This window comes from Apis florea, unplaced genomic scaffold, assembly GCF_048593485.1.
Source record: "Apis florea isolate Af1SG1 unplaced genomic scaffold, ASM4859348v1 contig_3367_pilon, whole genome shotgun sequence".
NCBI classification, from domain to species: domain Eukaryota; kingdom Metazoa; phylum Arthropoda; class Insecta; order Hymenoptera; family Apidae; genus Apis; species Apis florea.
Window position 1 is genome coordinate 2,520,879 of NW_028256746.1, and position 27,508 is coordinate 2,548,386.

At 21.3% G+C, this 27,508-nt stretch overlaps 8 protein-coding genes across 12 annotated transcripts; 5 read left to right on the plus strand and 3 right to left on the minus strand.

Moving 5' to 3' along the window:
• The first annotated feature begins 225 nt into the window (after nucleotides 1-225).
• Nucleotides 226-2,719, plus strand: CSP6 (chemosensory protein 6). Its single transcript, XM_003695442.4, has 2 exons — nucleotides 226-643; nucleotides 2,078-2,719. The coding sequence occupies exons 1-2, from the start codon at nucleotides 460-462 to the stop codon at nucleotides 2,269-2,271; spliced, it is 378 nt and encodes a 125-aa protein (XP_003695490.1). The 5' UTR covers nucleotides 226-459; the 3' UTR covers nucleotides 2,272-2,719.
• Cdc10 (cyclin-dependent kinase 10) lies at nucleotides 2,569-5,083 on the minus strand. Its single transcript, XM_003695439.4, has 6 exons — nucleotides 4,853-5,083; nucleotides 4,145-4,299; nucleotides 3,457-4,057; nucleotides 3,049-3,345; nucleotides 2,820-2,953; nucleotides 2,569-2,752 (listed from the first exon to the last, which is right to left on the minus strand). Exons 1-6 carry the CDS (start codon nucleotides 4,860-4,862, stop codon nucleotides 2,717-2,719), a joined length of 1,233 nt encoding a protein of 410 aa, XP_003695487.1. The 5' UTR covers nucleotides 4,863-5,083; the 3' UTR covers nucleotides 2,569-2,716.
• A 363-nt stretch (nucleotides 5,084-5,446) lies between these two features.
• BTBD9 (BTB (POZ) domain containing 9) lies at nucleotides 5,447-8,663 on the plus strand. Of its 3 annotated transcripts, none has more exons than XM_086911922.1 (11): nucleotides 5,447-5,574; nucleotides 6,051-6,274; nucleotides 6,353-6,505; nucleotides 6,578-6,767; nucleotides 6,867-7,122; nucleotides 7,183-7,315; nucleotides 7,396-7,533; nucleotides 7,605-7,735; nucleotides 7,818-7,946; nucleotides 8,024-8,213; nucleotides 8,297-8,663. In XM_086911922.1, the coding sequence occupies exons 2-11, from the start codon at nucleotides 6,248-6,250 to the stop codon at nucleotides 8,498-8,500; spliced, it is 1,551 nt and encodes a 516-aa protein (XP_086768048.1). In that variant the 5' UTR covers nucleotides 5,447-5,574; nucleotides 6,051-6,247; the 3' UTR covers nucleotides 8,501-8,663. The 3 variants fall into 3 exon arrangements, with proteins under 3 accessions (XP_086768048.1, XP_086768047.1, XP_003695494.2); XM_086911921.1 differs by having other exon boundaries at nucleotides 5,503-5,605; XM_003695446.3 differs by lacking the exon at nucleotides 5,447-5,574 and having other exon boundaries at nucleotides 5,809-6,274.
• Nucleotides 8,664-9,037: 374 nt separating this feature from the next.
• Nucleotides 9,038-12,624, plus strand: LOC100867698 (ankyrin repeat domain-containing protein 13C). Its single transcript, XM_086911934.1, has 9 exons — nucleotides 9,038-9,981; nucleotides 10,080-10,121; nucleotides 10,180-10,284; nucleotides 10,368-10,499; nucleotides 10,585-10,796; nucleotides 10,890-11,021; nucleotides 11,121-11,282; nucleotides 11,337-11,737; nucleotides 11,866-12,624. Exons 1-9 carry the CDS (start codon nucleotides 9,858-9,860, stop codon nucleotides 11,879-11,881), a joined length of 1,326 nt encoding a protein of 441 aa, XP_086768060.1. The 5' UTR covers nucleotides 9,038-9,857; the 3' UTR covers nucleotides 11,882-12,624.
• Nucleotides 12,625-12,741: 117 nt separating this feature from the next.
• On the plus strand, nucleotides 12,742-14,421 carry SelT (selenoprotein T). The gene is made up of 4 exons (XM_003695466.3): nucleotides 12,742-13,394; nucleotides 13,597-13,726; nucleotides 13,805-13,988; nucleotides 14,067-14,421. The coding sequence occupies exons 1-4, from the start codon at nucleotides 13,261-13,263 to the stop codon at nucleotides 14,177-14,179; spliced, it is 561 nt and encodes a 186-aa protein (XP_003695514.1). The 5' UTR covers nucleotides 12,742-13,260; the 3' UTR covers nucleotides 14,180-14,421.
• Nucleotides 14,422-15,759: 1,338 nt separating this feature from the next.
• Nucleotides 15,760-18,665, plus strand: LOC100868543 (PPP2R1A-PPP2R2A-interacting phosphatase regulator 1). Its single transcript, XM_003695455.3, has 5 exons — nucleotides 15,760-16,543; nucleotides 16,605-16,668; nucleotides 16,865-17,265; nucleotides 17,339-17,479; nucleotides 17,581-18,665. Exons 1-5 carry the CDS (start codon nucleotides 16,428-16,430, stop codon nucleotides 17,876-17,878), a joined length of 1,020 nt encoding a protein of 339 aa, XP_003695503.1. The 5' UTR covers nucleotides 15,760-16,427; the 3' UTR covers nucleotides 17,879-18,665.
• A 323-nt stretch (nucleotides 18,666-18,988) lies between these two features.
• On the minus strand, nucleotides 18,989-23,306 carry APC7 (anaphase-promoting complex subunit 7). Of its 3 annotated transcripts, none has more exons than XM_003695447.4 (7): nucleotides 23,221-23,306; nucleotides 22,958-23,086; nucleotides 22,201-22,524; nucleotides 21,713-22,122; nucleotides 21,120-21,534; nucleotides 20,721-20,995; nucleotides 18,989-20,580 (listed from the first exon to the last, which is right to left on the minus strand). In XM_003695447.4, the coding sequence occupies exons 2-7, from the start codon at nucleotides 23,024-23,026 to the stop codon at nucleotides 20,358-20,360; spliced, it is 1,716 nt and encodes a 571-aa protein (XP_003695495.1). In that variant the 5' UTR covers nucleotides 23,027-23,086; nucleotides 23,221-23,306; the 3' UTR covers nucleotides 18,989-20,357. The 3 variants fall into 3 exon arrangements, with proteins under 3 accessions (XP_003695495.1, XP_086768050.1, XP_086768049.1); XM_086911924.1 differs by having other exon boundaries at nucleotides 18,989-20,575; nucleotides 23,221-23,296; XM_086911923.1 differs by lacking the exon at nucleotides 22,958-23,086 and having other exon boundaries at nucleotides 22,201-22,439; nucleotides 23,221-23,288.
• Nucleotides 23,307-23,687: 381 nt separating this feature from the next.
• On the minus strand, nucleotides 23,688-27,472 carry Atg3 (Autophagy-related protein 3). The gene is made up of 6 exons (XM_003695452.4): nucleotides 26,802-27,472; nucleotides 25,775-25,963; nucleotides 25,185-25,466; nucleotides 24,904-25,053; nucleotides 24,631-24,758; nucleotides 23,688-24,524 (listed from the first exon to the last, which is right to left on the minus strand). The coding sequence occupies exons 1-6, from the start codon at nucleotides 26,871-26,873 to the stop codon at nucleotides 24,362-24,364; spliced, it is 984 nt and encodes a 327-aa protein (XP_003695500.1). The 5' UTR covers nucleotides 26,874-27,472; the 3' UTR covers nucleotides 23,688-24,361.
• Between the last annotated feature and the right edge of the window lie 36 nt (nucleotides 27,473-27,508).

Genomic DNA, 27,508 nt, shown 5'->3' on the forward strand with positions numbered 1-27,508 from the left:
AATCTATAATCATTTATATAAAAACATTTAAATAAATAATAAGATTTATGATATTTAAAACAACAAAAAATTAATAATAAAATTAATAAAATCTCTTTATTTATTTTAAATTATTTTTAACATTTCATTTTTTATTATATTTTAATATATTAATATTCATATTTAATGACTGCTATTCAATTGTATGTATGTTTCATAAAGGTGCGTGTAAAATACTCAACTAACGCGTTTATCCACTCCCTCCAATGTCCTCTGTATTCGACTATATAATTCGTCAGCTTGTTTCAACAGTTACAAAGAACGTTTTACTTTCTACTGCAGAGGGTAGCTTTGAAATAAGATTTCATTTTACACTATATTACGATAATTTTTATAAGTTTCAAGTTTTTTAATAACTTTAAACGTCATAAACATTTATTTTTTAAGATTAAAAATAAAGGAACAAGTTTCAATTACAATATGAAGATTTATCTTTTACTATTTATCTTGGTCACAATTACTTGTGTAATAGCAGAAGATTATACTACCAAATATGATGATATGGACATTGATAGAATTTTGCAGAATGGTCGTATCCTCACTAATTATATTAAATGCATGTTGGACGAAGGACCATGTACTAACGAAGGTAGAGAATTAAAAAGTGAGTATCAATATAATTTTTATTTGTTTAAATTGTTAACTAATTGTTTGAATAAAATTTTTCATTTCTCATTTTTTCAATAATTTTCACTTTTCATTTTTGTAATGATAATATTATATTTTGATTAATTATTTCATACAGTATAACTTTATTAAAATATCTGAATTTGAATTTTATTTTTTTTGTTTGAATTTAATTTTTAAAATAAATAAATTACATATTATATACATATAAATTATAATATAATAATAATCAAGTTTTTTATTTAAAAAATAAAAATAAAAAAAATAAAAGTATTATTATTTATATTAAAATATGATTTTATTGCAAATAAAATAAATAAAATAAAAGATATAAATTTATTTTTGTATTCAAATGTATATATGTATCTTTTACGAATCTTATCAAAAAGTATATAGTATGTAATATTAATTTATATATATATATATATATATATTATGTATTATTGTAAATATATCGAAAAGACAAGCGAAGAAATATATCATTTTCAAACATTTTTTTCCATTTATAATTGTTTTGAATATTTTAATCTTTTAAATATTTAAAAAATAGATAAAATAAATAAATTATAAAAAAAGAAGAAAGAAAAAAATAAAAAAATTATATAAAAAAAAAATATTTATCTTATAAAAATTGATTTAAAATATTTTAGAGATATTTTTGTTTTTAAAAATATTTTTTTTTATAATTAATCATTTTTAAAAATCAAATAGAAAAAGAAATAAAATATTGAAATTGTATTTATATATAATAAATTTTCTTATTAAATTAACGATGTAGTTTTATTCAAGTACATCAAAAGTTACGCTGATTTCTTTCATAAATTTCTACGTACATTTGCTGCAATGATTACGACAGAGTTTCACTCTCCCTCTTTGTATTACATAAGTTGCTTTAAACTTTCTCGTTTGTATTACATCGAACTCTCTTAAGTAACGTCTAATGTATTATATATATATACATGTGATATATTTAAAGAAATATATCACGTTAGAAAAAACGAAACACAAAAGAAAAACAATTTAAATATTCTATTAAATTTTTAAAAAATATTATTGCATTATAACAACATTATTGTAATTATATTAATTTAAAAAAAAATAATTTATTTTTTATTTATTTTAATCGAATAGAAATTAAATTAAAAACTAAAAATAATAAAATTGTTTAATTGTTATTTATATAAAGAAATTTTGAAAAAAAATTGAAATATATCTAATAATAAATTTATATATATATATATATATATATATATATATATATATAATATTATATATATTATATTTAATCATATATGATTTAATTATTTAAAATTATGCAGTTATGTTATTTTGTGATAAAAATCTCGTAAAATAATTATAGATTTTTATAATATAATTATTTAAATATTAATTAATTTGTGTATTATTTTAGAAATACTACCTGATGCTCTATCTACAGGTTGCAATAAGTGCAATGAAAAACAGAAACATACAGCAAATAAAGTTGTAAATTATTTAAAAAGCAAGAGACCAAAAGATTGGGAACGACTTTCCGCAAAATATGATTCTACTGGTGAATATAAAAAGCGTTATGAACATGTATTGCAATTTGCAAAAAATAATTAAATCTATAAAAATCTAAAGAATAAATTTATGAGGAAATTTGTGTAATGAAAATATAATATATAAAGCAATCTAATTTACACTTGATAATATAGACACTTGATAATAATTTTGTTATTTTAAATTGATAATTATAATATTCGTTAAAAACTTCATATTATTGCATTTATATGTTTGATTAAATAGTTTCGTTATATTATATATGTTATTAAGTAAATATATGCATCTATATGTTTATAAAGTAAATATATATACATTTTTTTACAAATACATATATTTTTTAACTATATATTTTAAATATTCGTTTATAAAATTCATTTATTTATTAATCTATTTGTGAATGAATTCATACATTGTGAATGAACGGTATACATCGCAATGAAATATTTATAAGTAAAAGACATTGAATTTTGGATTGCATTTAAATCATAAATAAAAAATTTTTAATTCATTCAACTCGCCTTTTCTTGACAAGTGAACCAAGCTGAAAAACATATTAATTTCAGTTTGATATCATTTTAATAATATCAACCAAAATATAAAGAACTTACAAGATCTGAAATTGCAGGTAAATTATTAGTTTGATCTGTAACTGTTGTTTCTGGTTCTCTAGTTTCCTTTGGTGGAGCAGCTTTTTTCATATTTCTATGTTGTGGAAAAGTAGGCATCAGTTTGGGATCACATGCTATAAAGAAAATTAAAATATAATAATATTAAAAATATTATATATATATATATATTTATTATATATATATATATACATATATATATTGTACTTACGCAAAGGAGCTTCCTTAAAATAACTACTTTGTAAACATTCTTCTGCAGTTGCTCTTTTTTTTGGATCATACATGAATAAAAAATTTAATAATCTCAAACCAGCAGCACTTAACCATGGAAACCTTTGTTTTAAATTATTATATGGTTGTTGTTTTAATGTAAAGTTTTGTAATGCTGGAAGTGTATTAAATTCTGGCCAAATTGCTTCACTTGGTGTTCCTAATAAATCAACAATTAGTTCTAACTGTGCAATTTCTGATCTTCCAGGCAATAAAGGCCGATGTCCAAGTAATTCTCCTAATAAAACATAAAATGGAAGTTAAATTATTGAATTATAATTTTATATGTATTTATGTAATTTAATATGTAATTAATTTTATATGTATAAAAATAAAAAAATGTTTATACCTAGAATGCAACCTGCAGCCCACATATCAACAGAAGTTGTTTGAGTTTTTGCTTGTAATAACAATTCTGGTGCTCTATACCATAATGTTACTACTCTAGGTGTCATTGGCTTTAAAGGCAAACCAAACCACCTAGCTAATCCAAAATCAGCAATTTTTACACATCCTTTATCTGTCATTAGAAGATTTGAGACTTTCAAATCTCTGTGTACAATAAAATTATGATGCAAATAACGTAAACCCTTTAGTACTTGTAAAACAATACATTTTACTTGACTTTCTGAAAATGGAGCTTGCATATTGTCTAACAAACTTGCTAAGTCTTGTTCACAATATTCCATAGCAAGAAATATGCTTTCTAAACTTCTTCCTACTACTACTTCTCTTAAATGTACAATATTTTCATGACGACAAGATAAAAGAACAGATATTTCTCTTAAACCACTGACTGGAAGACCATCTTTCTCATGTTCCATTCGAACTTTTTTTAATGCTACAACTTTGTCATTTTTAGTATCTCTTGCTCTATAAACAATTCCATAAGTACCTTCTCCTATACGATTTAATTTTTCAAATTCAGATACAAATCTGCATTTACCTAGCTATAAAAAAAAATAATATAATATTACTTATCATTTTATAATAAAAATATTTAGAATTATATAAAAAGTTATAAATTAAATTTTTACAATATCTTGTTCTGGTATTTCCATTGGTTTGCCAGTCAAAAATGATGTTAATACTCCTCTCCTAGTTATTGGTGCTGATGGATCAGGGCCAGATTCAGATGCAGTTTTTTTATCAGTGTCATTATTTTCTACTGATTTTTTTTCTAGTGTTTCGTCTGAAAGATTATTAAAATTTAATATTAATTATTTATTAGTCATTTTGATTATTATTTGAAATTATTATAATTATTTAAATTAATTTTTTAAAAAATTATTATTTTTGAAATTATTTTTATTAATATTAATTTTATTCTATTTACTATCATTATTATTTAAGAAATAAATTAAAAAATGAAAATATTTAAGGATTTCAAAAATTAGTTATATCAATTATATAAAATTTTTAATTAAAAAAAAATATTTTTTGCAAAATATATAATATCATTAATAAACATTTAAATTATGTATTATATTTCATTATTTTTTAATTTTTACACATTTTTTCCATAAATTTTAAATCTAAATAATTATCAATTTTGAGAAAAAACTAAAAATATTGGCAATAAATTTAAATTTAAGATTCTCTGTCAAATAAATTTTTAAAAATCGCCAAAAAAAATAGAATTATTTTAATATAAAAATAATATATAAATGATGATATGTTTAAAATTTAATTACTTAACCTAACAATAATATTTATATCATAATTATAATAAAATAAAAGTATACCTTTTGTCATGGTGCAATTTTTTTAAAAAAATATTTTCGAAATTATATTTATTTTTCTTTTTTACATTCGTGTCTTAGAAAACGTAGATGAAAATACTATCGACTACCAATAATTACTTGGTCGGGTACAATAGTTTTCAATAATTTTCTATAATTCGTTTGCACCATTGAAAATATAATATATAGATTTGATAACGATTTCAATGACAATAGGTGTTATTGAAAGATGCGCTATCTTACGTTATTTTTAAAAATAAAATGAATGAAAAATTAATATTTATATTATTATAAATATATATATATATATATACATGAATAAAAATAATAAAAATTAAATTTAATTTTATTAATTAGAATATTAATAATTGTTTTGTATTTTTAATTTTATGATAAATTTGCATATCTCTTTAAAAAAATATTTTATATATTAATAAAATAATTATAGAATTTATTTATAAATATTATTATTTAATAAAGCATTAATAATATCGAGTTTTTATTTTTTATTACTTATATGCATATTATATTACTATATTTTAATAATAATATATTTTTTTCTAACTTTATTATGCATATATCTTTTATATATATTTGTCTAACTTTAGTACTTGTAAGTTTATGATATTTATGTTATGATCGATGTATAGTGAAAAATAGTACAACATTCATAACATAAAATAATGTATTTCTAAGAGGAAATGTGGTTTTGTTTTTCTGTCATAGTAATTTCCTTAAGATTTTTTTTAAGTTTATGTAAATTTGCTCATATAAAAATTATTAAATTCGTAATTTGAATACGAAATTATAGTATATTTCAAGCATGTAAACTAAAAATTAGAAATTGATCATTAAAAGTTAACCTTATTTTTATTACCAACGGTTTTTTGTAAAATTGATATATTTTTGTTTTTTAAGTAATATGAATAAATATATAACAACAGAAAAATCAAATGTATTGAAGTATTATGTTATCAATGGTGCTTGATGGAGTATTGATTGATTGATGGAATATTTATCAGATAGAACAAATTTTTAGATAAAAAGACAATTTTCGTGAAAAGAAATTGCAATTTTATATGTAAAATTTAAAAAATGAGTTCTCATCATGAATTGAACATATCAATTGAACATCCAATTTCTGGTGATATAAATCATATTAAGACACTTTCTGAAGATATTGGTGCTCTTTATCTTTCAGATGATTATTCAGATGTGACTTTAATTGTTGGTGGACAAAGATTCAATAGTCACAAAATTATTTTAGCTGCACGTAGCCAATATTTTAGAGCTCTTTTATTTGGTGGTTTAAAAGAATCTACACAACATGAAATTGAGTTAAAAGATGCTAATTTAACTGGATTTAAAGGTTTACTTGAATACATATATACAGGACGAATGTCTCTTACAGACCGACGTGAAGAGGTATTAATTCATAATTATTAATTTTTATTAATTTTTATTTTTAATTATTATTATTCACTCAATTATATATATTTTTAGGTTGTATTGGATATTCTTGGATTAGCACATCTTTATGGATTTTCAGAATTAGAAACGTCCATATCAGATTATCTTAAAGAAATATTAAATATAAAAAATGTCTGCCTCATATTTGGTGCAGCACTTCTTTATCGATTAGAATTTCTTACTAAGGTATTAATATGATGTTTAATAAAAAAAAAAAACTAATTGATAATGATACTAGATAAAATTTATGTAATCTAGGTTTGTCATGAATACATGGATGAACATGCATGTGAAGTAATTCAGCATGAGAGTTTTTTACAATTAAGTGCCGATGCTTTGAATGAACTAGTATCAAGAGATTCTTTTTATGCACCAGAAATTGATATTTTTTTAGCTGTAAGGGCATGGGTGAATGCAAATCCTGATGCTGATGGCAAAAATGTTTTAGGTGAATACAAAAGTATTAAAAATAAGAATTTTATTAAAAATATATTTTAAAAATATCATTTATAATAATACTATTCAATTGATTAGACAAATTTTGTAGATAAGGTACGATTAAACTTAGTTTCAATCACGGATCTTTTAAATGTTGTTCGGCCAACTGGATTAATTTCTCCAGAAGCAATCTTAGATGCAATAGCTGCAAGAACACAAACACGTGATTCAGATCTTAATTATCGTGGTCGGTTACTTATCGATGTGAATGTTGCTCATCCTATGCATGGTGCTCAAGTTCTACAGGGTGAAATGCGAAGCTATCTTTTAGATGGAGATACAAATAATTATGATATGGAACGCGGGTAAATTATTAACTCACTTTTATTCAATTATTCACTTAAATAATGTTATTTTTTTATCAGATATACCAGACATACCATTACTGAATCACGAGAACATGGTATTTTAGTTAAATTAGGAACTCAATGCATCATCAACCATATTAAAATGTTACTTTGGGATAAAGACATGCGTTCATATTCTTACTATGTAGAAGTGAGTTAAATAAAAAAATTGAATATGAATTAAAATATAATTTTTATATTTAATTTTTTATATCATAATTTTTTCTATAGGTTTCTATGGATCAAAAAAATTGGGTTCGAGTTATTGATTATACAGAATATTTTTGTCGCAGTTGGCAATATTTATACTTTGAACCAAGAATAGTTCTTTATATTCGTATTGTTGGAACAAATAATACTGTAAACAAAGTAAAGTCGTTATTAAAAATGTATTTAATTTTTTTTTTTACATCTATATTTTACAACTTTTATTTTTAAAGGTTTTTCACCTTGTAAGTTTTGAAGCATATTATACAAATCATACAGAAAAACTTCATAATGGTTTTGTTATTCCAACACGAAATGTTGCTACTATGGATCAAAGTGCAACTGTTACAGAAGGTGTTTGTAGGTATGTTTGTACATATAAATATATAAATTTATAAAATAATATATAAAAATATAATTTTTTTATCATAAATTTTTAATTTTAGATCTCGAAATGCATTATTAAATGGTGATACATCCAATTATGATTGGGATAGTGGATACACATGTCATCAAGTTGGATCTGGTTCTATTTTAGTACAACTTGGACAACCATATATTATAGATTCTATACGGTATATATTATTTTTTTTTTTTTATATAATAACTCAGAAAATATGAAATTTCATGGTATTTATATATATAAATATAGATTATTACTGTGGGATTGCGATGATCGTTCATATTCTTATTACATAGAGGTATCTGGTAATTCTTGGAGTTGGGTTCTAGTTGCTGATAAAACTAGAGAAGCTTGTCGTTCATGGCAAACAATACATTTTGAACCTGCTCGTCCTGTTGTTTTTATACGTATTGTTGGGACACACAATACGGCAAATGAGGTAAAAACATATTTATTATATGTTTAATACATATAATAATGTTACCAAATAAATCAAAATTTGTTTATAATTTAACATATTAGGTTTTTCACTGTGTTCATTTTGAATGTCCTGCTCAAGTAAATGATAAAATTGTAAATAAATCTATGGTAAACAAAGGAAAGCAATCAAAAAATCATGATTCTGTGCTTTGGTCATATGTATCACAACCTCCAGAAACGGCTACAGAAGCAGTGAATATTGATCATGAAGAAACAAATTCAACAGATGTTTTTTGGGACAATTAATTAATTGAGAATAAATCATTGTGAAAAATTTTGTTGATATTTTAAAGACTATAACATTAAATTTTTGTTTGTTCATTTCTGTAAACTTTCTGTATTAAAATGTTTGTATAGTAGTAGTAATGATTGTATAAATAATTGTAAAATAAATTTTTAATTTAATGAAGCAAATTTCAATTTAATTTCATATGAAAAGAAAGTAAAAAACTATGTGATACTTAAATGTATATAAATTTATCTAAAGCATTTGATAATTACTAGTAGAAGTTTATTGATTAAAAATAGACTTGGAATAATGTAGTAATATTTTAACAATTATTAATTTATAATAATATAATAATATATGTAGAGTTTAAAAAAATGATATAATTTAAAATAGAAAATTGATAGATAAATAGATAAAATAATTTCAATACTTAAATTATATTTTATTTAATTATTTTATTTTATATATATTGTATAATATTTATTGTATATAATATTTATATATAATTGAATATATACGTTCAATTAGTATTAAAAATGTCCCTAGCAATTTTATTTATATTGCTTGACAGTATAATTTATATGGTAATACATAAATTGTAATAAATTTAATGTAAAAATATAGTTACTCTTGTAATGTTAAAGTTTTTAGCTTTGATTTATATATAATGACTATAATATTTTCATAAACAGGAATTATAATCTTATTTACAAATCACATACACATATATATTAGAATATATAGACGACACTAGTTCACAAATAAATACTGTTTTAATGTGGTGGTATTAATGCAATATATATTTATATATCTTAATATAAGTAATATTAAAATAAAATAAAATTTAATACATTAATTTTGAGAACATATACTTTTTAATAGTGTATTATAAAAAAGATACTAAAAGATAAAAATAATGAGGTGACTAACCTACTTTGATTACAAGTACGACCACCTAGTACAAATACAAATAATACAGACAATTAAAAACAGCGGTAAAAAGTAACAACATCGGTAAAAACAACGATAATATTAAACATAATTTAGAAGTTTTTTATAAATATATGAATCTCTTCGTCTTTATCTTTTGAAAAATATAAAAATATCGATGTTTGAATGTAAATTACAAAAATATTTAATGAAATATAAAAATCATTCATTAATTTTATTAAATATTAAACATACAATTTTAAATAGTGAACTTTTGTTCATGAATAACTTCCATATAATGGAAGTTTTGATATGATTATTCAATATAGTATGCTATATTTTGGAAATGGAATACAAGAAAATTATTATTATATTAAGAGGGATTCGATTAGATAAAGAAAAGAATTATTGCTATTTTGGCAATTATTTTCTTAACAAAGATAAATGGCCATGGCTGAAAATTCAGAAAATGAAAAATATCCTTTACACAAATGCATATTTCAAGGCGATGTTAAAACTTTAAGTTCTTTAATTAGAACTTGTAATATCGCTGAAAAAGACAGACAAGGTTAATAATTATTATAGATTTATTAATTTTGTACAAAATATGCGAATAATCATTTGTAATTAATTATAATTTATAAAATAATTTAATTTTTTTTATAGGAAATACTCCTTTACATTTAGCTGTCATGTTAGGAAGAAAAGGTAAAAATATTTAAATATTTTTAATATATATATATATATATTTTAAATAAAATTTCAGAATCAATCCAATTATTACTTGCACATAGTGCACCAGTAAAAGTGAAAAATTTAGCTGGATGGAGCCCACTTGCAGAAGCAATCAGTTATGGAGATAGACAAACCAGTTAATATAAATAATCTTTATTATCATAAAGAAATTATTACTAATAATATATTTATTAATCTTGTTAATTGCATAATTTATAGTATCATCATTACTAAGAAAATTAAAACAACAAGCTAGAGAGCAAATGGAAGAAAGAAGACCAAATTTAGTTGCAACATTACATGAAATGGGAGACTTCTATATGGAATTAAAATGGGATTTTCAAAGTTGGGGTACATAATATTATATTTGAATTTTGATTTTAATCATAATTGTAATTATAATTGTATTAACTTATAAATATGTTAAACTTTATAGTGCCATTAGTTTCTCGTGTTCTTCCTTCTGATGTTTGTAAGATACATAAAAGTGGAGCATCCATTAGAATGGATACTACTTTAGTAGATTTTAATGATATGAGATGGGAAAGAGGTGATATCTCATTTATTTTTAATGGTGACCAAAAGCCAAGCAAATCATTGGCAATACTTGATAATAAAACTAAACGTTATCAAAGAGTAGGATGTGAGGTTAAATTATTTTCTTATTAATCAACATTTATAATTAAATATCTCTTACTATCAATTGTGACAATGAATTTGTTAATTAATTAATTTTTTTAGGAAACGGAATTAGAAATAGAAGATGAAGTTGATATTCTTATGTCAACTGATATTATGGCAGCACAAATGTCAACAAAAGGTATTACACTTTCAAGAGCTCAAACAGGCTGGATATTTCGTGAAGACAAAAGGGTAAGGCCAGCATTGTTGGTTTTGCCTATGATTCTTCTCCTCCTTCTCCTGCTCTTTTCTTAAAATTTTTTTGAGATATATCTCAAATATTTAATAAAGGAGATGGTAGGGCCTTTCCACGCGGACTTTTACCAAATCAACGGATTGGTTTTGGAAAGTAGAAAACGAAGAGAACATTTAAGCGAAGAAGACCTACAAAAAAATAAGGCTATTATGGAATCACTAATAAAAGGAAGTTCACAAGGATTTGCCAATGGAAAGGTAAAAAAAATAATAGAATCTTTTTATTTTATTAGTTAATTTATTAATTTTTAGTCTCAAGTTAGAAGAGCTTCTTTAAATCCACCACCAGACTCAAATATTACTTGGGAAGAATATATTATGGCTTCACCTGGTCAATGTCCACTTCTTGGAAGAAATCTTGTTTATAAAGAAAGCAGTAAATCATTTAAAGCAACAGTTGCCATGAGTCCAGATTTTCCATTAACTGTTGATATGTTACTCAATGTTTTGGAAGTAATAGCACCATTCAAACATTTTAGCAAATTACGAGAATTTGTTCTAATGAAATTACCACCTGGTTTTCCTGTCAAAATTGATATTCCTATTTTACCTACGGTAACAGCAAAAATTACTTTTCAAGAATTTGCCTTTAGAAACGATATAGATCCTAAATTATTTCAAATACCACCAGATTATCTTGAAGATCCTACAAGGTAATTTAAAAAATTTTTTAAAAATCATTATTGTTTTCTCTTAAAATTTTCATGATTAAATATTGTTCAATTATGAACAATTATGTTGTTTTTTAAATATTTATTAATAAATTCTATTTTTTTTTTAGATTTCCAGACTTATGACAAATTTATGACATATCTTCCATATGTTGAAGAAAAATAATAATTCAAGTTAATTATCACAATAAAAAGAAAATTGGTTTTTTGGGAAAACTATTTATTTTAGAATTATTTGATTTCTAAATTTTTTTAAACATATTGCTGCCAGAAAGGCCTCCAAAAAATACTCTTTAAAAAAAAATTGTTCTTTTGAATACAAAATATAACATGTATTCTTGTTGATAAAACTACACAATAAGTTTAAGAAATCATATACTCTATTTACAAATACTATTTGTATGCTAAATCTCTTAAAGAAAAAAACATCTCAATAAATTTAATGCACATTATGACATATGTTCTACATTATGAAATGCATAAAATGTAATTATTATGCATTTTATTTTCTTCAGTTTTAAATTTTTCTTTTTTTTTATAGCAATTTAAAAAAATATTTGACATAGAAATAGAAATGGTCATAATATTTATTTATAGGAAAATTTTTTTTTTTAAATATTTTTAGTTAGTAACAAATATAAATATAAAAGCATATACAAATAAATTTTTTTTTAATAATGATCAAGTAGTGCTAATTTTACTTCATCATATTGTTTTTAAAGTTCTTACAACAAAGCGATTAAATGAAATTTAAATGCATCATTTTATATATATATCTAGTATTTCGTTAGTTAATTTAAAATTATAATATGTAATACATATATATGTTAGTTTAAAATTTTATAAATAAAAATTATAACAGATCGTAATATTTTGTTTTTATTTTGAATTATATTCAATAAAAATATTTGTTTCAAATCTAATTCATAATACGTCACTAATTAATACAGATCTAGATTAAAAGAAAAATAATATTTTTATCACTAGATTTTAATTTATTTTATTTATTATTATAAAATATTGAATAAATTGTAAAAATCATACGAATATTTATTATAAATTATTAAATAAATTAATTTATTTATAAAACATTTAAAGTATTAAAAATTATTTTATTTTCATTTCTTGAAATCTAAAGTTATTTTAAAATATATTTATATACATAAAAAAATTTTAATAGAATAAATGAATAAATATTTTTGATTTTCTTATAAGATTTGGAAAAAAAACAAATTGTATATAATAATATATAAATTAATTTTATTATATAATACTACTTTAATTCATGAGTCTAATAAAATTGTATGGTTATTTATATTTTACTAGATTCAGTTTGACTTGATTTGATTCGAACTGCATTGCTTATTTGCTTAGCAGCAAATAGTGACTAATCAGTCTAAACTATAGGCAGGTGTAAAAGATTATTAGTCGGCGTTTTTTAGAGAATAAAAATATAACAGTTCTGATTAAAATTTAAACTGATAAAATTTCAATGACTTAAAAAAATGCTGCGTCGTATGAAATTAATTTTGTGTTTTTGCATCATTCTGTGTGCAATAGGCAATAAAGCTGACGATAATCAAGTTTCATTAACCAAACTTGGTACAAAAACAGGGCCGACTTTAAAATTCTTCTATTGGTAAATTTTACAAATTTAATTACAAAATTTTATTATTCGATTTTAATTTATTCAATATTTTAATATATATTATAATATATATAATTTAATATATATAATACGTATATATATATGTATATATATATATATATATATACATTATTTATATACTTATAATTTCATCTAATTTTTGTTTAACAATTTTCATCTTTTTATTTTTCAGTTACTCTTGTGGATATAGAAAAGTTTTTGAAGAATATGTCAATATTCTTAAACAAAAATATCCAGAATTACAAATTAATGGAGAAAATTATATTCCTTCTCATACTAAGATGCTCATTGCTAAATTATTAGTAATTATTATTAATTTCTTTTTAGAATCTATAACATTATAATTATTAATATAACATGTTTTCTTTTTTTATATTTAGAGTTTTGTAAAAATTTCACTGATAGTTTTAATAGTAAGTGGACTTGATTTAGGACAACCACCAGCATCATTGTGGCAATGGTGTTTAGATAACCGATTCTATTCTTGTATAATGATATTTTTTATTTTTAATGCCATAGAAGGACATTTCATATCATCAGGAGCTTTTGAAATACATTTTAATGGTAAACAATATTTTTGTAATTACAATAAATATATTTATTCAAAATTTTTAGATGTATATTTATGTTATTATATTTTAGATGTTCCTGTGTGGTCCAAATTGGAAACTGGAAGAATACCACAACCATTTGAACTATTTCAAATAATAGATACTCATTTAAGTATGCAGTATGCAGATGTAGATATAGGATAGATTAATAATTTTAATAAGAGATCAAATGGCATTTATTTGTACCAAATGTTAAATCACTGTGGTTATGGAGCTTTCATTATTGCAACTCTGTAATTGTTAAAAAACGATTACTATCATTTCTATGTCTTATATATGTATTTTATTATGAATCTTGCTATCTTCTCAGTTTAGTTGAGATAATACATTTAAAACAGAGTTTGCATAAAGAAAGCAGAAATAAAACCTTTTAATATTGCTCAAAACTATTTTTCATTTTCCATCTTGATTTAGGAATTGGGGAAAAGATAATTAGTATCAATTAAAGTTTATAGATACAGAAATAAGTTTTTAGAATCCATGTGATACATTTTAATTAAAATAAATATTTTTATTTGAAAATATAAAGATTTAATTATTGTTATTATTTCATTTTTGATAATGATTATTGTTTTCAATATTGACTTTAATAAAATTTAAACATAAAAAAATAATTTTTCTATAAATAATATCAATGTATTATTTTAATAAGTAACATAAATTTTCTATTTATATCATAAAACATATCTTTGAAAAAAAATTTATATTTCTATCATATGTTAATAATATAAATTTGAAATATAATTATAAAATATAAAATATAATTATTATTATTATTTTGTTAATGGAAACTTATATTACATTTAATATATAATACATATATATTAAATATTAATTTTTATTATTTCATTCTCTATAATATTAAAAATATATAATTTTAATTAAAAAATATAAATTTATTTTCTTCGATATATTTTTTGAAATCTATTTTTAACTCAATATTTACTCAGATAAAATTTAATTAATTAAAAAAATAAATAAGACGGTTTTATAATTGTACAATTAAATATACAACTATTTATATATATGTACATAAATGTTGTGAAATAAAAAATATATATTAATATATATATATATTTATCATTAAAAAATAATATCCGTAAAAAGAATTTTTAATTCTTTACTTTATATTTCTTATAAAAATATTATTTTTTATATTTTTATAAATTGATAGATATCTTACATAATTTGAAATAATAATGAACATCTATTTACTATAAATGTATAATGTTTTAAAAGTATTGAATTAATATGATATTTAAATATATATTATATCATATTATATTTAATATTAAAATAAATATGTATTATATTATATTTAAATATAAATTTTTAATATTTCTCTTTCTTTTTTATTCTTTCTCTTTCTGTATTGAAAATGCGTCCGTTAAACAACCCTTTTGTTTCATGTATAAATTCGTAATTAAGGAAATATTAAGAAAATTTTAAATTCGATTTTACATATAATTATTACTCAATTTTAAAAATATATAAATATATTATTATATTCAAATTATTCCATTTTTATTTATAATAAAATTTAAGATAATTTAATGTATAAATATTATTTAAAATACTTAAATGTTGCATCTTTTGAAAAAAAAAAAAAAGAGAAATTATAATTTTAGAATCATTAAAAATAATATAATTTTCTTTCTTTATAATAATTTATATAGTAATTAATTTTACAATTCAATCATACAAATCTCAGACTTATAGATTTTATGAAGGTCCAAGGCTACCAACAAATTCAGTGTGTTTCTTAATCACGAAAGATTTTTTCTAAGGAAGCAAAAGGATCATAGCTAAGTCTGACATACGCATGTTTCATGATAAGAAACGATAGGTGTTTGACCGTCAAGCGAAGAAATTATAATTTAATTGTAGTTAGTGATATCGTTGAAGAATTAGGGGTTATGAAATTAAATCAAATTATAATCTGTAACCCGTTTTCTGTATAGTGATTCAAGTAGAAATTGAAAATCAGGAATATCCGAATTCATTTCTGTACTTTACAATTTTATTCTCTTACTATGTATACTTTCAATTTAATGAAACTTATATTTTAATAAGTTTTTTATTTTATTATTTTATTTTACAAAGTACAATTATAAATATTTCGCGCTAACAGCGCATCAAATCGTGAAACAAAAATCGGAGCGGCAGAGTTTAAATGAGAGTTCAAATGCGGCATCTTTTTAGTTCTCGTGCTAGAAATCAAAATTTACTATTATTGAATTATCGAACAGTAGAAAAAGATATACTATAAATTTATTTTGTATCAAAAATTTATTGTTGATTTATTTAGTCAACCAATGTTGTACATTTCCAATGTATTCTGAGTCCTTAAAAAGTATCTCCAGACAAATGTATCAAAAAATAGTCAGTCTGGATGATCATGGACGTTGACTACACAGTAGTCAGTTTAAAACGATCTAATAGTGCACCCATGATCAATAAGATCACTGCAACAATGTCTGTAACATCACCTTCTGCTTCGGCACCAAGGTATCTTTTATTAAATTTGAAATCAATATAATCTAAATATTAAATTTAATTATTTTTTCAGGAATGTTCCTTCAAATTTTAACATATTTTCAAATTCACCTCGCATACGACGCTTTAGCACTAGTGTAAGAACAAATCTTTTTTGTTAATGTCTATTATATATTATTTTAAAATTATAAGAGAATAATTGTTTAAAATTGAATATAAGTAATAATTATATAATAATTAACTTTATTGATAATAAAATAATCATTTCTGATGTCTAATTTTATAATATTCATTGATTGCATTTTTTTAATTAAGAAATAACTTTTATTTTAGAATTCTGGAACTGTTCCTAGATTAACACCACGTGTAAGTCAATTGAGACAAGAAGAATGTATTGATGTTGCTGGCCGTGAAGCAGCACATGAAAAAGAAATACATAGTGCCATGCAGATCTCTCAATCATGGGAAGATCTTACTATAGAAGCTGAAGGATTGTCTTTTAAAGATTCAGAATCAGCTTCATTGCAATTTAAAATAGAATCACGACCAATTACTAAACGAATTCTTGATCCATTGAGCATCAATTTATCTGTAAGTGGTTCAACTATGTATTCTTCACCATCACCAACAAGAACTGGTTTTGGTCAAAGACAATGCTATTCACCTGGTGTTCATGCAGCTACATGGAAGAATAATTTATCACCTAGTCCCACTAGAAAAGCTTTTGCTACAAGGTATATTTATTTCTTTATAATAAAATCTAGTTTGTTAATATGACTTTTTTTAATTGATAAATTTTATATTTAGACGAAGTCTAAGTCCTATTGCAATACGACCAAGTTGTTTGGCATCAGTTAAGAGAAAATTTGAATTAGATGATTCTGGAATGGATCAATTACAGCCTCCTGCAAAACGTATCTCTGGTTTGTTAACTTCTGCTGCATCTAGGTAAATTTATTATTTAAAATAGAAAATTTTTTTAAATTGATAATATAAATTAGTTCTTAATATTTATATTAAAATTTATGATATTTTATTTTTTAATATAGATTGGATGTGGCAATATCTAGTCTACATCCAGGAACTATTAGTTCAGCTGGAACTCCAGAATCTTGTTCCAGTCTCGATTCCCTTGGTTTTTCTTTCCGACCTGTGCATAGTCCGTCACCCGGTCCAGGTGTTTCTTCAATTGTTAATGATGATCCATCTTCCTCATCATCTTCGTCTTCCTCATCTTCTTCCATTATCTCTTCTTGCACTACTATTTCATCAGAGGGATCAAACATACAAGCCAAAACTTTTAAGGATATACAAGATAAACTGACTTCACAAGAAAATAATGAATAAAAGAGTATCCAAAATAGATTACTCTAAAAGAAGAACATGTATCATTATGACGATAAACTTATTCTTGTAATACAAATAATAGTAAAAATAATCATTAGAACGACTAAATTTACATATTAAATTTATCGATAGGTCGTTTTTTCACATTTAATATCTATTTTTCATTCGGGTCATTTCTATTTATTAATTTTGCATTGTATAAATTGTTAAAATATGAATTAGTTGCATAAGTGATGCTTTCATTTTTGTTAAAGTATTTTTAATATTTATATCGTCAAATTAAATTGAAATGATAAAATACATATATAGATACATACATATGTGTAATATAAACGCAGTTCTAAGACCAAAGCGAATTATTTAGGAAAATATGCGTGCTTCCTACCTTTAAGACTGAATTCTGCGTTTTCTAAATACATCGAATCCAAAAGCTTTTTTTGCTTAAAAAGGATACATATATATAATATTAGTTATTATTTTTATGACACTTAAGCATATATCATTACAATTGAGACTTTCTTGTCAATGAACAACTTCGTTAATGTATCCTTTATGCGATTCTTTTTTTTCAAAATAAGTAGATAAATAAGCATAAGTATAGTGTACATCAATAATTCGTGCATTAATAGTATTATTGATTCTATGAATCTCCAATCCTGTATAGTGTGTAAATAAACTACCCATAGCATGTACTTTTATTCTATGTATACAATATTTCTGAGAATGAGTAATGTACAAGATGAAAAAGTACTTTTTGGGCGAAATAAATATGAAAAATCAAATAAAATACTTTTGTACTTATTTTGAAATATATACAATGTAATTAACTTAAATTTAAAAATATTAAACTAATAAATAAATATAGCCAATATTTTGTTAAAATTATTATAATAATTTATATTTCCAAAAGATAGTAATAAATTTATTATTAAATAGAAAAATTTAAATTTAAATATTTTGCAGTACTTTAAAACAAATATAATATTTATTATTCATTTAATTTTTTTAGCAAAGCATCAATAGAGAATTTTAAATAAAATATACAGTCAATATTTAATAAACAAAAGTTTGTTATTTAAGGGGACATAAGAATTTGTATAAAAAAAAATATAAATTTTTGAAAAAATTTATCTAAACTATAGTTACAAATTGTTTTATTTGCATATAATATTTATATAATATATAAATTAATATCAAATGAATATTTTCATATATCGTTTATCATATTCATATATTTATAAATATTTTATTTGATTCTATTAATTAATATTACTATTGCCAATACTATTGATTATGCATCTGATTTATAAAAATGATATATAATATACGATACATAAAATAATAAAAAAGAAATTCCTTTTTATAATTTATATTTGTAATTTTTGGATTATGGAACCAAATTGAAATATTTATATTGTGTTGTATTGTGAATGACAAATGAAACTAAATATTTAAAAAATTTTCTAATAATTATTATATATATAATTATATAATTCGATACAATAATTTTTTTAATATTATATTCAATATTATTAATTTTATTAACTTGTTGTTTTTATTTATACATTAAACTTTTTATGCAAATTTATATTAAATTTTTTATTTCTAATTTATTTTATAAATTAAGCAATCATTTTAATTTTTGCTTAATTTTAATTTTTCTTATCTTTTTGAGTATCTTATAATTTACATTTTTCATTTTACATTGTCTTTAACATGATTAAAGTATAATAAACTTTTATAATTTTTAAAATAATAATTCATTATTATTGAAATAATTAATTTTTTAAATTTTAAGAATTCAAATACATACATATTTCATATAAGTTTCATTCAGATATTTATATCTATCTATATTTAAATCTGTGTATATATTTTATAATTTATTATTACTAATTCTATTAATGTTAGAATGGATCATAAACAATTTTATATATCATTTGCATTAGTGGCTTATAACTAATATATTAAATGTATTTTAATACAATTATAATTAAAAAAATTTTGATATAATTATTTGTGCGTTATTTTTAATACTTTTTAGAACTTTCTGAAAAAATTTACTTGATTTTTGCCTTATATCCCCTTAAAATATTATTTGTTAACATAATAAATTTTTATGAAATATATATTATTGTATACACAAATAAAAAATAATGATAAAATTGTAATAAACGAATTAATACTATGTTTTTAATACAAAATTTTTTTCATATGAATGATAAGTATTTATATAGATATTAGTTATAAAAACACTAGTAATCAATGGAGACGAAATTTTGGATATTTTTTATATATAAAATTCTTATAATGAAAATAATATTTTTTCATATTTCTAATTATTGAAAAGATATCAGATTTCAAAAATTCGGACATTTACAGATAAATAAAAGAAACAAAACTTCAATATACACAAAAAAAACTAATTGCAGTTCTTAATTATATTGAACTTATTTAATATAATAATAATTTTTTTTTGTTATTGACTATTTGCTTCAAGATCCATATCTGACCACACAGCTTCAGTTTCACTTTCATCAGGTGCTTCATCATTATCAGTATCTGGCAAACCATCACCAACATCATAGGTTGTATCTGTTTGTTCTTCTCCCACAGTCATATAATAAGTTGAATCTAGTTTATTCGAAGAGTTATCTAATCTGTGCATGCCTTCCAATGCTCTTCTATTGCTTGGATCTAGACTAATTTGAGATGTTATATCGATTTATATAATTTTCAAACAGAAATATATACTAAATTTTATATTATAAAATTTTTCTGATAAATTTAAATATTTATATATATATATATAAATATATAAAAATGTTACAAAAAATCTTACTTTAAAGCAATTGCATAATGATCCAAAGCTTTTTCTTCATTATGAACTCTTGCCCATAGATCTCCAAGCATCTGATGCAATTTACATGCTGTTTGTATTTCTACTTGTCTTTCAAGTAATGCAATTGCAGCTTCTAAGTTCATTTCTTGTTCATATATTTCAGCTAATAAATATACAGCAGGTAAATAAATTTCATCTTGAAGCAATGCTTTTTCCAAAAGATTTTTTGCTTTTCCAACAGAAACTGGATCTTTCATGAGTACAGATGCATAAAGCTATATAAAATTATTTTCAATTTATAATTAATCATCTTTCAAAATTATATGTTTAATTATATAGTATATAAACTATAGTATATAAACAATTTATAACAATATAAAATTTAATTTATATAATTACCGTGAGAACTCTTGCAGTATGCCCAAGTTGTTTACAAGATCCACTGGCAATATTGAGAGCTTCTCGCAATCTATGCATTCCTACAAGACAATCTACCAAACCCTTATGTGGTTCATAACGATATGGTTTTAATTGAACAGCATGCCTAAAGAAGAACAATGCACCTTGATATTTTTTCTGTTCTATCAGAATGTTTCCTCGAAGAATTGTTGCTTCTATATCATTTGGATTTAAATTTAAAGCTTGTGCTGTCAATGTGTTTGCTCTACCAAGCTTTCTAGAAGCATAAAGAGAATATGCCATGGCAACATATATTTCTCCAGTACATTCATTGCTTGCTGTTATTATTGGAATCAGTCTTTCAAGTTCCTTAATACTGTGTGTTTTATACAATACTGCAGCATAAACATCAACCCTATTATATATATAAAAAAAATATATTTTATATATTATATATATATATATATATAAAAAGATTTGAAAAATATAATTAGAAAAAAAAATTTTAGAGCTATCTTAATTTTCTACATTTTCTACATTTTCTACATTATAAATTACAACTATAATGCATCATATATTTTTAAATATCTTACCCTTTCATAACATCTGGTTCTATAATTCTGGCTCTTCGTAAGCATAATAAAGCATTTTTATCATCTCCAGCATAATAATAGCACTCTCCCATTGTAGTTAATAAATTAAAATTATCTCTTAAAAGATTAACATTATCCAGAGATCTTAATGTTGATACTGCATGTGTATATTCTCTATTATGTATATGTGCATGAGCTTTAATCCATGTATTCAACCAATCTAAATTTGATAGATTGGATGCACAACCTACTATTAATGAGTTTACTTCGATTCCTTTTACTCCAAGAGATAAAAGACCTTCAGCAGCTTCTAAGGCTAATGGACATTCTCTTAAAACTTCCTTATAAGTAGTAATTGCAGAACGTTCCATTCCTTGTTCTTGGAACATTTTTGCAAGAGCCATATTTACCTTAAAAATTAAATTTCATTAACAAATAATGTCAATATTTTATTAATATTAAGATTAAAATACATTTTCATAAATTACCTTTGGAGTTCTTTGTTTACCAGGAATACTTTGTAGTACTTGAAGTGCTTCTTGAGAATTTTTTAATTTTATTAAGCATAAATGAATTTGAAATTTTATATCAACATCAGTTGGTAAATCTTTTTGACCTTCTAAAGGTTTTGTAGCACCTTTAGATTTTAATAAACATTTACGAAATTGCAAAGCTTTTTTATAAAGTGCTTCTGCTTTTTTATATTTTCCTAAGTAAAAGTGAGCATCTGCATAATAAACATAAATATGGAATTTACCATATATTGGCAATAAATCTGAATTATGTTCACTTAATGATAATATTAAATTTGCCTAAAATATAAGATAATCATTTATTAAATTTTATTATTTTTTCAATTATATAAATCAGATATTAATATAAATTATAAAATATTCATTAATTATTATTTCTTACAAATACTACAAGTATTACAATAAAACTCCATCTATGATCTTAATGAAAAACAAGCAATTTTTAAGAATTCATATAACAGTAATTCAATAATTTTCTTTATAATATTTAACTTTTCTTTTAAATAACTAGAAAATAAAACTTTTATAACAAATATTTTTTTAATTAAAATGATAATCATTACTAATTCAAATAAAAAAAACTTGATTTCAGTTCATTAATTAAGCATTGATGAAAATTTTGTTCTGATAAATGGAGATCTACTGTATTTGAAAAATTTTTATTCCATTGCAAGAAAAAAAATATTTTAAATCATTTAATTTATTCACTTACAAGTGAAATAACATTTGAATATAAAGATTGTTCATAAAGTAGTTTTATCTGATCATACAAAGTCGACATTTTTTTTAAAATATTCTTTTAAATTACAAGATAGAAATTTTACCAAAAATTCTTCTTAACCTAGAAAAAATGAAATTGTAAAAAATAATATAATCAATAACATTAAATATAACATCAATCTAAACCTGAAATGAATTTAAAAATTAAAAATTATAAAATATGTAAAAAAGATCTTTAAAAATATTTTTACTTACAAATATCCAACTTGTTAAATGACATTTAAATACAAAATGTACAAGTACCGCCATTTTAAAATCGAACTAAAACAACGAACTCTAACGTAAAAATTTTAAACTATTTATTATGCAATTATATATTTATATATTAATTATTATTATTATATATTAATTAATATTGTTATATAACAAAAGGAAAATTTAATGATAGAATCACTTGTTTTTCATGTAATTAATAACATAAGTGGAATAGATTATTTTATATCATATATAAAAAATATATATATAAAAAAAATATAGTTATTTTTGAAACATTTTTGCTAAAACTTCATTCCATAGTTTTCTAATTCTAACAAATTAATATTACAAATAATTTTAATTTGTTAAATATCTTTTATTAAAACAATTATTTTATTCAAATAAATTTTACTGTATTATGAATACTATGTAAATAATGCAAATAATGAAAAATTAATATACAAAAATAAAAAAAAATATAATGGGGAACTTTATTTCCTAAATTTGTTATATTAACATTTTTTATTATTACATTAATTTATATTAATAATTATTAAATAGTAACTTCTTAATGGTAGATTTAACAACATATTAGAGCAATTAAACATCACATAATACCATAGATCATATCATAAGTTCAAAAAATAAAAAATGATTTTAATGAAATTCAAATTTATTTCGAAATTTAATTCTTTTTATTTTTCCTTAATATGTATAATATTTTATATATTATTTTATAAAATAATTATAATTTTATTTTGAAAAATAATTTAAAATTATTTTATACATATATTATTTATATATTTTAATATTAATATTATTTATTAATATTATTTTAATATTAATATTATTAATATTAATAATTTAAAATAATTTTTAACTTTTAATATCAAAAAGAAATTATTTTTTATAATAACAAAAAATAAAGATTTGAAATGTAGTACATAAAATCAGTCAAATTTGATTTTATATTTAAATATTTTATATATATATAATTTTTTGAACTGAAATATACTTATTATTATACTTATTATATACTTATTATATACTTCACACAATTCTTTTAATACTATTAGTTATTATGAGCTTATAAACTAAAATCACGTTCATCCTTAAAGTATGATGAAAGTTCACAAAATTCTTAACCAGAAGCATTTAGCATAAAATTTTGTGTATAATCATATTCAATTGTAGGAATTACAGATTGCACAAATTTAAGAAATATTATAAGATACATATGTACTCCAAGTTCACGACCACCTTCCATTACAGTTTCAATAATTTTCTTCATTACTTCAGCATGTCTACAATTTTATTTCATAAAAGTTTTAAGAATTTTACATTAATTTATTATTTAACATTAATTATACAAAAATATGAGTTTATTTTGATTAATTTCAGTTAAAATACCTGCATGGATGAACTGAAGCCATTAATGGTCCAGGTATATGAGGATGTATCTCCATTGTAACAGTCTTTTTAGCATGATCTTGACTAACATCCTCATACATTTCTTCTACTGTCAAAGGCTTACGATTCTTATAAAAAATTTATATTAGGAATAAATATTTTCTTTCATATTTTATAAATAATATTTTTAGCAAACTTATTATTAATAGAAATTATAAAATAGTTAATAAAAATAATAGAATACAAAAATAATAGAAAAAATAGAATACAAACCTCATCATATCCTGAAAGCCATAATCGAGGTGTCTGATAATATTTATCATATGTAATATATAAATCATATGTACGTGTGTGAATAATTTCTCCTTCAGAAAATGATTCCCATTTATCTTTTATTGGTTTTTTTGTAATTTTTGCTGCATACTATTTCATTAAAAATTTTAAGTTTATATATAAAATTAAAATATTTTTAAAATTTAATATCAAAATCAAAACAACAATGCATCTATATTAATATTGAATAATTATAATATATTTATTGAAAACTAAAATACCTTATCTTCTTCATCTAGCATTCCACTGACTTCAAAAGCTTCCATATCTGCTGCATCTTCATCATCATCATCATCATCATCATCATTATCATCATCATCATTTTCCTCTCCATTATTTTCCTCTGTACCAATTGACTGAGAAAGTTGTGTTTCGTCTAATGTCATTTCAGTTACTCTTTCTTCAATTCCACTAAGACTTGTGTCATAATGATGTGTGTCAACCCAACCACCTTCTGGATCATCTGCTTCTATAATGCATTCTTGTTCTTTGCTATATTCAATCTAAAATTCAATCTGACATTAGAAATTGATATTATCATATAACATTATAATTATTAATCTTATAATAAATTATAAATCTTTATATATATATATATATATTTTTTAAAATAGTCAAATACAATAATCAAATAATATTTCTATGTATTATAGTGAATATTTATAATTGTTACTTTTTTTAAAATTTTTTAAATTACATATTACATATTAAATAATATTTAAGACCAAAATTTGATAAAACAAATTATTTTATTTATACTTTTAGAATAAAAAACTTTAATTATATAATAATTGATTGGAATTAATAATACCTGTTTGCATCTGCGAGTACAAGGAACATTACGTGTTAACAAAAATTGTTTTTTTTTAGGAAGATATGATTTTACTCTATCTTCATCACCAGTAGCCCACTGCCATGTTGGACAATGATGTACTAAATGATCACCTGCTGCCACAAACTCTTCTGGTGTTAATACTCCAGTTTCCCGAAATTTACTTTCCTTTAATATTATAAATAATTTGATATGAAAAAAAATTTTATATTACCTTTAAAAAATTTTATTTAAAAATATAAAGATTAAATTTTAATAATATTTAATAATATAAAGATTAAATTTTAATAATATTTAATAATATAAAGATTAAATTTATTTTATAAATAATATAAAAAAATTTTAATTTTAAAAAATAATGTAACAATATATATAACAAAAAAAAATAAAAAAATTTAAATTGAAAAGTAAAAAAAAAAAGTTGGAAAAAAATTGATTTTACACATTAAAAAAACTTTTAAAAAATATAACATAATAAATAAACAGAGAAAAAAATATAAAAATATATATTAAAATTTATATATGGATTTATCCTAAGAATACTGTAGAATAAAAAGCTATATACAATAAGGAAGGACATTTTTTAAAAATCAATTTTATTTTGATTTATCAATTTTTTTATTAGAGAATTTGTAAATTATGAAATATAATTTTATAATCATGGTAACAATATCACAAGTAATCATTAATTTTATATTATTTTTATATATATTTTTATGTGACAATTATAAAATTTTTATATGTATAATTATAAAAAAAATATATTGGATAATTAAAATTATTATTTTCAAGTTTGATTATAAAAATCATATAACATATATAAATTTATTACAATATCATAAACATATAACATAATATAAACAAATGATTAAATAGCATATGATGGCGGTATGTTCATTATATAAAATTATATATGATTTGTAATATATTTTATTTACTTATTATTTTTTTGAAAAATATTTATTTTTTTTAAAAAAATATCATAGATTTATATGATCAAGCATACCTTTAGTACAGGGGTTAAGTATTCGGCAACACCAAGCGCAGTACCTTTTACAGAATTAATAACACTCTGCATCGCTTTTTTGCAGAACAGAAAATTTAAATTTATTAAAAGTGAAAAAGATCAGAGAAAATAATTGTTTATAGCAAACATTCATATGATATCAACAGTTTCTAACGTATTATCGATTTGGGCGAACATAGAGGAGTCATATATGTGATACCAAAAAAATTCCCCTTTCCATTAAATTCCCCTACCATCTTTTACTATTTCCCCACTTTTTCAAATATTTAATGAGCATGCGTATAAAAATTGACAATAATTTGTTAAAACCATACTAAATTTGTAATCAACATATATATAATTCCATAAACACATAAAAAACAAATATTTTAAATTTATTTATATAAATATATTATTGTATAATATAGTATTATAAATATATTTTTGACAAAACTTAAAATCTGTATAATTTGTATAATTCTTTACTCAAATTAAATTTCAATAATTTTAATTCGTTAATTCTAAAAACACGTATTAATTTATATTAAGAAAGATAATAAATTTTGTTATATAATTTAGAAATTATATTATCTTTTAAAAAATATATCTATAAAGAAAACAATATAAAAGAATATTTTCTTTAAGTTGTTTTATAAATATTATTATCTCCATAGAAACCTGAATATGAATCAATTCAAACACTCCTT

Bases quoted from the DNA above. Each gene is read 5' to 3' on its own strand.
- CSP6 (XM_003695442.4), top strand. From the start codon at position 460: ATGAAGATTTATCTTTTACTATTTATCTTGGTCACAATTACTTGTGTA. The intron at 644-2,077 runs GTGAGTATCAAT...GTATTATTTTAG, and splicing joins CGAAGGTAGAGAATTAAAAA to AAATACTACCTGATGCTCTA.
- Cdc10 (XM_003695439.4), bottom strand. The intron at 4,058-4,144 runs GTAAAAATTTAA...TTTTTTTTATAG, and splicing joins AAATACCAGAACAAGATATT to CTAGGTAAATGCAGATTTGT. The intron at 3,346-3,456 runs GTATAAACATTT...ATGTTTTATTAG, and splicing joins GGCTGCAGGTTGCATTCTAG to GAGAATTACTTGGACATCGG.
- BTBD9 (XM_003695446.3), top strand. From the start codon at position 5,945: ATGAGTTCTCATCATGAATTGAACATATCAATTGAACATCCAATTTCT. The intron at 7,534-7,604 runs GTAAAGTCGTTA...TTATTTTTAAAG, and splicing joins CAAATAATACTGTAAACAAA to GTTTTTCACCTTGTAAGTTT. The intron at 8,214-8,296 runs GTAAAAACATAT...TTAACATATTAG, and splicing joins CACACAATACGGCAAATGAG to GTTTTTCACTGTGTTCATTT.
- LOC100867698 (XM_086911934.1), top strand. From the start codon at position 9,858: ATGGCCATGGCTGAAAATTCAGAAAATGAAAAATATCCTTTACACAAA. The intron at 10,285-10,367 runs GTTAATATAAAT...CATAATTTATAG, and splicing joins TTATGGAGATAGACAAACCA to TATCATCATTACTAAGAAAA. The intron at 10,797-10,889 runs GTTAAATTATTT...TAATTTTTTTAG, and splicing joins ATCAAAGAGTAGGATGTGAG to GAAACGGAATTAGAAATAGA.
- SelT (XM_003695466.3), top strand. From the start codon at position 13,261: ATGCTGCGTCGTATGAAATTAATTTTGTGTTTTTGCATCATTCTGTGT. The intron at 13,395-13,596 runs GTAAATTTTACA...TTTATTTTTCAG, and splicing joins ACTTTAAAATTCTTCTATTG to TTACTCTTGTGGATATAGAA. The intron at 13,989-14,066 runs GTAAACAATATT...ATTATATTTTAG, and splicing joins TTTTGAAATACATTTTAATG to ATGTTCCTGTGTGGTCCAAA.
- LOC100868543 (XM_003695455.3), top strand. From the start codon at position 16,428: ATGATCATGGACGTTGACTACACAGTAGTCAGTTTAAAACGATCTAAT. The intron at 16,544-16,604 runs GTATCTTTTATT...TTATTTTTTCAG, and splicing joins CCTTCTGCTTCGGCACCAAG to GAATGTTCCTTCAAATTTTA. The intron at 16,669-16,864 runs GTAAGAACAAAT...CTTTTATTTTAG, and splicing joins TACGACGCTTTAGCACTAGT to AATTCTGGAACTGTTCCTAG.
- APC7 (XM_003695447.4), bottom strand. From the start codon at position 23,026: ATGTCGACTTTGTATGATCAGATAAAACTACTTTATGAACAATCTTTA. The intron at 22,525-22,957 runs GTAAGTGAATAA...CTTATATTTTAG, and splicing joins ATTCAAATGTTATTTCACTT to GCAAATTTAATATTATCATT. The intron at 20,996-21,119 runs GTAATTATATAA...AATTTTATATAG, and splicing joins ATACTGCAAGAGTTCTCACG to CTTTATGCATCTGTACTCAT.
- Atg3 (XM_003695452.4), bottom strand. From the start codon at position 26,873: ATGCAGAGTGTTATTAATTCTGTAAAAGGTACTGCGCTTGGTGTTGCC. The intron at 24,759-24,903 runs GTTTGTATTCTA...ATTTTTTATAAG, and splicing joins GGCTTTCAGGATATGATGAG to AATCGTAAGCCTTTGACAGT. The intron at 24,525-24,630 runs GTATTTTAACTG...ATAAAATTGTAG, and splicing joins GCTTCAGTTCATCCATGCAG to ACATGCTGAAGTAATGAAGA.